At 35.9% G+C, this 8,356-nt stretch overlaps 2 protein-coding genes across 2 annotated transcripts; both read right to left on the minus strand.

Moving 5' to 3' along the window:
- Positions 1 to 478: 478 nt before the first annotated feature.
- On the minus strand, positions 479 to 1,393 carry EV154DRAFT_488256 (uncharacterized protein; the record flags this gene model as incomplete). The annotated part of the gene is made up of 4 exons (XM_051599078.1): positions 479 to 682; positions 943 to 998; positions 1,051 to 1,117; positions 1,364 to 1,393. The coding sequence occupies 4 exons, from the start codon at positions 1,391 to 1,393 to the stop codon at positions 479 to 481; spliced, it is 357 nt and encodes a 118-aa protein (XP_051450668.1).
- Positions 1,394 to 4,503: 3,110 nt separating this feature from the next.
- Positions 4,504 to 5,699, minus strand: EV154DRAFT_607906 (uncharacterized protein). The gene is made up of 5 exons (XM_051607639.1): positions 5,255 to 5,699; positions 5,087 to 5,185; positions 4,947 to 5,045; positions 4,807 to 4,883; positions 4,504 to 4,725 (listed from the first exon to the last, which is right to left on the minus strand). Exons 1-5 carry the CDS (start codon positions 5,298 to 5,300, stop codon positions 4,612 to 4,614), a joined length of 435 nt encoding a protein of 144 aa, XP_051450669.1. The 5' UTR covers positions 5,301 to 5,699; the 3' UTR covers positions 4,504 to 4,611.
- Positions 5,700 to 8,356: the final 2,657 nt, after the last annotated feature.

The raw sequence follows: 8,356 nt of genomic DNA on the forward strand, positions 1-8,356 counted from the left end.
TTAAGATCGTACCGACATTCCCAAACTTCTGGTTCCAAATATGCGTACAATGTTGGAATTTCATCTCTTTTTGAAAGCTAATTTTTTTTTGGCTATGTATGGATAAAAAGCAGTGATTTATTCATAAGGCTTTACTTAGTCTCCTACACATATAGCCATTGATGTGATGAATTTTATAAAAAATAAAAAAAAAAAAAAAAAAAAACGAACGTCCATGTTTGGTAATGTCAGGAATGAGGGAGGAACGAGACAGGCAGGACAGGACAGAGAATGAATAGCTTCTTGGAGCAGGTTATTTATTTAAGAATAAAAGGGAGAAAAGAAACGAGAAGATGATTATGAAATATATCTGATAAAGAAAACTGGGAGAAGTGAAATTTATCAACTATATTTATAGAGAAAGAAAAACAAGAAATTAAATAAAAGAATAAGCAATGACAAAAGTTAATCTTAGCTTATGTGGATCATGACAAAGGATTTAAAGAGCTGACAGTTTAATGATAAATATTGAGTCTGAGCACTGGTTACTCATAAAGCATATTTGTGGCATAAGGTGTAACAGGATCATGACAGGTAAATCAATGACAGCGTCAAGATCGGGAAAGGATACCAAGAAACTGCCCATAAACCAATATTGACACCATATATTATCTGGAGCCTGCTGATAATTACACAATTTAAGCTGGACAGTCGAAAAGTAATAATCCTTAATAGTTTCTCATATAAGTGCTTCAAGTGGCAGATATACCAACAGATCGTTCGATCATGCATAAAAACAATAAAAACCATCATATAATTATTACCAGGTAATATCCCCTCTTTTCGTCGCTGTCTGTTACCTTTTGTATCTATCTTTTCACAAAATTTTGTAGAAGCTCATTGAAAAAACGATTTAGCTTTTACATCTAAAAGCACTGTATTATTTACTCATTCATGGTATACTACTGGATTTGTATCTCCTTTAAAATCACTCTCAGAACACTTTTGTTTTCTTCTTTCTTTTATAAACAATAGTTAGCTTATGCTGATTAATTGAAGTCTGGTACTCACTATCACATTTGTAAATTAATAACAACTGTCGCTTTTCTACATCTAAATCCGTACTAGCGCTATATCCCTACCATAAAGAAAATTTAACGCAGGGAAAAACTGCATCTTTTCCAAGCCTATGGTTACAAGCTATAACAACGAAGAAATATCCAAGCGGTGACATGAGTGTATCTTCAGTAGACATTGCTGAAAAATCTGGCTACATACAAAAGAGATCAATCGCTTTTTAATAGGCATTGGCCATGGTTGACGGGTAGTTAGGCCAATCGCTTCCTAAATCAGGTAGTGCGATATGTACACATTTGGATCATACCGAGACTTTGATGATCTCTTGCTTTATCATTAGGAGTTGAATTTACATCACCGTCACCATGGTTTTAATGGATGCGGTTGATACGCTGAAGTTGACCTTCCCGGACGTAATTTTCTCTTTCATCATTCAAGCCAAAGTATCCATCCCTTTGTTTTATATGTCCCTGTTAATGCATTCATCCATCCATGCATGAAAAAATAAAAATAAAAAAAATAAAAAAAATAAAAAAAATAAAAATTGAGCTGAGCTGGATGGATCGATGGATCGAACGCTCTACCATCTTTAAATGCTACCAACAAAATCATTTTTTTAAATATACATATTAAAAAAGCTCACTGCTTTTGGCACCGTCGCTACCGGAAAATACCATCACTGAATCCTTATAAATAATGTTACATCGCGCCCTTTTTTTCTCTCCCTTTGGCAGCTTGTACCACAGTAGTAGTAGATAAGGAGAGTTATCTACTATCGGTTTGGCAGTGCGACTCAGTCTCACGACACAGGCTATTTGATTCTCAGGTGAAATAATTTTTTTTTTAAACATAAAAAAATCTTATGGGTTATTTTCAATAACAAAATGCATTTAATACTTCCTCCTTCACCAGTAAATTATACACCATATTATTCTGTTGGATAAAAAAAAGATTGAGTACATTCAGGTGATGTAATGAGAAAACTTTCACAATAACGGATGGTGCATCAGCACTGCCAATGTAGGGATATTCAATTTCAATAGCCAATAGGAAGTGAGATGTAAATATTCATACTTGAACAACGAATATTGATATGCCCGAGTGTCATTATGTTTGTCTTTTTTTATAAAAATGCACAGGGAGGTTAAGGGAACGTTTGTTTAGTTGGAGGTTTTTCAAAACCGTCAAAAGTTCTCTATTAATCTTGCATGGAAGCTGTTCTTTTTTTTTTTTCTTTTTTTTTCTTTTTTTAGAAAACCGAAAACATTTTTCTTCGCTTTTTTACTTTCTTATCTCTCAATCACCCTAATAATACCATCCTTGTTGAGACATTACATGAAGACACGTATACATATGTAAGGTTTATTACATTCCTGCGAACGGATTACAAGATAAAAAGACGAAAAAATTATCAACAATCTACAGCATACTACATCTACCAGCAGATGCCTGTTTGTCAGAATCAAACACATAGCAGCATATTTGGGCGTTTGTGTTGGTGACATCATCTTGACCACTGGGCTCGACGTGTGACGGGTCGAAGCACCATGTTGGCTCATTACCTCCATCATGGCCAAGAATTGCTTCTGTCCATTTCAAGGCTTGTGCGAAAAATAAAAACAACGGAGCCAACAAACCATTATTGATTCGTCACCTTTCGTAAACTATTAAAAGAGCAGTGAGTTGGCTATTTACGTTCTACTATCGCATGATACTAACTTCTGATATAGACTGTAGAACATGACATACTGGTTTCCACGCGACACTTTTTTTGTATACCATCTGTAAATTTGAGTCACGTATACAGCCGATCCCTTCCACATGCGTGCAGTCTTTGTAATCGTATAGTTGTCTAGTGTCAACAGTAGATCAGAAAGCGGGTGTCGGTAGTGTTTGTCTGAAGCCTTCATGATCACCTCTTATTCAACACCTTCCATCAACAAATTCGATGACAATAACTCGACTGGTCAAAAAGGCTCCCACAATTGACTTCCCTCAGTATCGTCTGGGTTATCAACAAAGCTTGATTCACCATCATACGGTCTTGTTGCGATTAAATTTAAGAGGTACTCAATATCTATAACCATCTCAACACAAGCCCGAAGTGCAATTTTTTCGATGATATGACTAGGGTTTTTTTCACTTTGTCTATTAGATCTGATCAGTTTGGAATATTTTCTTATAGTACGCTACATGGATCTTGAAGAGTAAGCACGTAGAAGACCTTGTTTTCTGATAATAAGCAGAATATGGATTAAATAGTCTTGAACTGGTCGAAATACGGCACGCGATAGGTTCTTATGACCCATCTGTTCAACAAGAAATTCATGCAAGTCTTGAAATCATTTGTAGAAGGTTGAATAAAGGGGGTGAGTAACAAAGTATTATGGCAAGCATCCTTATTTCATTTTACTTACGTTTCCATTCTGGTCAGAGTTTGTTGAACCTCCCATTTTAATGCAAGACCACACCCTTTTACCAGCGAAATGATTGCATTTTGGAGCTCTGGGTTGGAAGGTGTACGATGATTAATGTTGAAACAACATACAAAAGAAAGGCAAGCCAATCTACGGCACGAGTCCCATCTGTTCTGGCTATCCAAGTTATTAAAACTACTCTGGAACAATACTAGTATGTATCTTCTGAAGTGCTTAATGGCGTTGCCTATTTCTATCAACTTGGGCTTGGGATGAAAAAAGGGTAACAGGTTTTACTCTGGATCCGATCGACAATTGAACAAAAAAGCATTATTTTTGGAAATATCCACCATGATGAAATCGTACACAAGCTTACCAATACCTCTAGTTATCAAATGTAACTATCCAATGCAAAAAAAGCTATGAACCCGAAAACGAAAGAAATCCCTTGAAGATGCTTGACTGATATATGTTCGTAGCCTTGACATTTAAATAAATGTAATTACAACCATAGTAGTTAACTAATTAATTTTAGCTTACAGGATTGCTTTGCTTGAAATCGGATGAAGGTCTTGAAGATGCGAAACTATCGTCCAAGGTCATCCCACTCATGTCGATTGTCTGTTGCTGTCCTTTAGTTCCACAAAATCTGCAGCCGACCGGAATTGTGTGGGATCCCACATGTGCCATATCGGCCATCAACAGGAATGTCGCCGGAAGCCAATACTAGGTGTACCTTTCCTCATTTTGTTTGATTATCATCCGATGAACCAAGACGTCCTTCAATTCCATAATAATAGGCATCAAAAACAAATCCAAATCCTTTCGTTTTTTTGGACCTGGCAATATGGCTAGTTGTAGCAAGTATGCATCTGAATTTTTAACAAGGAGTAATATTAATTTATATTATTATTTTACAGGAAAGGCATAAATGACTAATATAAGGGTAGAAGTTGAAGGTAACTGCGTGGATCATCGCTTGAATTATCATCTGTTTGGTGCGGTTAGCGAAACCATCAGTATAGAAAGCGATTGGAATATCATCTGGATTGGTGAACTCATTGAATAGACAACTTCCTTGTAATCTTGAACATCGAAAAAATCACGAATTTCAACTTGACTTGTTTCCCTGTTCACTCTATACTGCATAAGGTCCCTCCTTTTTTGTTTCTGCAAGCATTTGTGAAAGCATATAACCGACGGACATGATGGTGGTGGTTATTGCAGGTGCCTGGCATTCTGATTCTTGTTTCTGAATTCATTGCAATGCGGACAACTTCGCTCATCACCGTCAATTACAAAATGCGTGCATCCGTTTTTACAAGTTTCATACTTCATAACCTCGAATAGTCGACTTAGACTTGCCTAATGCATTGATAATATCACCCTGGGATACTTTAGCACATGGCTCTGTTTCGTTTTTAATAGTATGCTTAGATAACAGGAGTTGTCACAGTAATGATGTATGTATACCTTCCATTATTTGATCGTGGTCTCCAATAACCGTATTAATCAATCTTACCAGTTCTCTGTATCCCGGTTGAGAAATTTCATTCTTGTCAAAGCTGGATACTAAAAAAAATCTGCTTTGATAAAGCTATTCCCACTTATACCACCATTATTGTAAACATGAGCAAGACCCTCGGTTTCTTCACACCTAAATTCAGTCAAATAGGGAAATCTTTCATCTAAATCTCTTTGGTCGTTGTGGACTGTTACATGTTACCCAACAAATTGAAGTAAGTGTTCTGTCATATACCTTGCACTTTTATCAAACTTACCTGCTGGTGTTTCTTGTTGCATAGGAGAAGCACTAACTGCATCCATAGAATAGTACGCCACTGGATCATTGTTGTTAATAGATAATGCACCTTTGGCATCCTCATTTGTGTCAGCAAATCATTAACAGAATGGATTCTGCGGTGATTTCTCAAATCTTGATAAAAATTAAATTCTCTGTTGCAGGTAGGACATGGATGTAAACGGGTTGTCAATTTAACCGTTTTACGAGTGGGAACAGAAGAGCTCGAAGTGGGATTAGAGATTATGTAGAAATTATTCAATGATGTTAAGTAAAGGAAAACAGATTTATTGACGCATGATGCATCCAACCCTTATTAGGTAAGTAATATTGTGGGGCAATAAAAATCTCTACGTCATGTAGAAAGAAATTTGAACGGTAACGATAATGCTATAATAAATAAATAAAAACCTTTTACTCCAACACTTCTAATAACTACACATGTCTGAAATAAACAACCATCATCATTTACAAATGACTAAAACTTGAGATTCTTTAGTTGAATCTGTCAAGAATATATTGACAAATGCAATCAAATTAAAAGACGAATTAAAGCGAAATGTTTTGGACCACTTTGGTCCTGTCAAAGAAACAGTTCAACTTATGGCAATTGGTGATCTTCGGGACCAAGGCTTTTATCTATAGGACAATAACTTTATTTCTAATACAACAATCAAGCTTATGACTCAGTTGAGCAATCTCTTCAGAGAAAGAGATACGTGGGTCGTTGTCAATATTGAATTTATAGTATCTTATAACTTTGGATTTTGATTGTCGATGAAGAAAACCAGAATCCTTTTCTAATCGAAAGACTTTACCAGCGGGGTCAGCAAGTAGTTAGTCTGATTGTAAAGTTTCGTCATTATCGAGGTTTAAAACTGGTTCCTTTTCGCTATCGTCTCCATCATCATCATTATTTTCATGGCGTTGACGTTTTTTGGTTGGGTCTTTAAGACTTACATCAAAATAGGCAGAAAATTGAGCCAAATTAATTGCTTGTAATGAGTCTGGTCTATGAACATACTGTTCAATCAATCCATGTACAAAAGTATCAGTAGAATCAGGGGGAAGTTTGATCAATTCGTCTTTTTCTTTCAAGATATGCGTTCGTTTTTCAGGTCTTGAAGTGGGAATGAAGACATTAACGGTGCTCCCTTCAATCATTCTTATACCAAGTAAACAGTATGCTGCTTCTTGACCAGATACTTTACTTGAATTATAGTACGTCAAAGCTAATGATCGTAGAGTAGCAAAAGAATTTGCATCTGGCTTTTCCTTTTCTCTGATATATATTTGTTCCATTGATTCACTCATCCCACGGTTTGCCTTACTTGTGTATTCCAATACGTAAGTACAACAAGCATATGGATCGAGAACACACTGTATGTCCATGTTGGATCTAAACATGCTCAAGATTTTTCTGTTATAGTTGTTGACCATTATTTCATTTGCTGCCCTTTGAATGTAGATTTTGTTGATTTTCAAATAGACTCTCAAAGCTAAAAGATATTTTTCGTAGGAAGGTGCTTCCACTACATCTAGAAAATCTTGTATTGTCATTTCGGATTTAGATAACGTTTTTGAGTTATTGTTTAAATAGGCCGTAATACGAGAGTTTAGAAGACGCAAATTTTTAAGATCATCTACTGTATGCTTATTCTCTTCCAAAGGTTCCATAATTACTGTTTGGCGCATAGGAGGAAATGGAACATTAAATATACATACTATGGTGTTACCTCCTCGTTTTCTTCTATAAGTGCTGGTGTGTTTGTGGTGTTTGTCTTGTTTTAATAAGACCATGTCCACGTACTATCTGAACTTTTGGATTTATCATCATGGTGAGCTGTTCCGTCCCACTTTTTTGCTGCAAGTGATCATAGTGTCAGAAAATCTACAGATATTTTCTTTAATCGACACAACTTCATCTTCACTACTGCATACTTTGTTTTCGTATACGGGTGCATCCTTAACCCATATTAACATGTGCACATGTGGGGAGCCTATTTAGAAAGCCTGTTAATAAATACCCCCCAATCGACTCTGAAAAAGTGCTCTTTGATCATAAAGCCAGCAAAAGGCCCTTCTTTATCCACCCATGTTCTTTTCAATTCCGTAAACCGATGGTCAAAATATCTCGCAGCCGTGATTGGATCAGGTTGTAATACTTGTGCCTTTTATTCATACGTTAGTTCTTCAGCTTGCTCTTCCGTCATAATATCATCATCACCAACTTTTTTTCAAAACACAAAGAAGCTCATTCCATTTGGTCTCTGCTGCAGAAACAGTTAAAAACAATGTCGGAACATTAAACTGCCTGATCATAGCCATACAATTTTTCTTTTGATTTTTCCAATACTCAGAAGATGAACGAACTCCCGAAAACGTCTTGAATGCTTGATCCCGGTTTAAAAGCCTTGTGACATAATCTTCGTTGTCAACATCCTTAGCTGTAAAAAGGATACCATCACTTGCAGCATTGCCTCGTTTTCTCAAAATGGTATTAATATTAGAACTCATTCTGTTGAGTAGAAATTTTTGATCCATGTACAGGGCCAAGTCAGGACGCATGACAGCTCTTCCACATTTTAGCAAAGTAACTCTTGTGTGACCATGCAAGATTGTACTCGTTACACACACACTGCAAAAATGAACAGTAACGTTTTTTTTTTTTTTTTTTTTTTAAAAAATAGAATAAACACGCTTTGAAATTTTTTCTTTTTTTTTTTATACATATAACTCGTTATGCCTTACACGTCCTATAACGCTTGTATTGTGCAAACTAATGGCGCAGTATTACTGGCCATGGTCATACTCAATTATTTGATCTTCTCTTTTAACATTTGGCCTCTCACATATATCTTCGACGCGATGTTAACTCAATGTTTAGGTAAGAGTATGAATAATTGAATTACCAAAGCGTGGTTCTAATCAAAGCCCATTCAGAAATATTGCTTCTCTGTTATGCATTCACAATATTTGGTCAATTTACAAAGGAGCGATCAACCCTTACATTGCTAAAGTTAAGGTTCCTTATGGCATTTATTTTTTCAGTAAGTAGAAACCTTGAGAAAATAACTTTTTT

The sequence above is a fragment of the Mucor mucedo genome, assembly GCF_025094135.1.
Source record: "Mucor mucedo strain NRRL 3635 chromosome Unknown EV154scaffold_233, whole genome shotgun sequence".
Taxonomy (NCBI): domain Eukaryota; kingdom Fungi; phylum Mucoromycota; class Mucoromycetes; order Mucorales; family Mucoraceae; genus Mucor; species Mucor mucedo.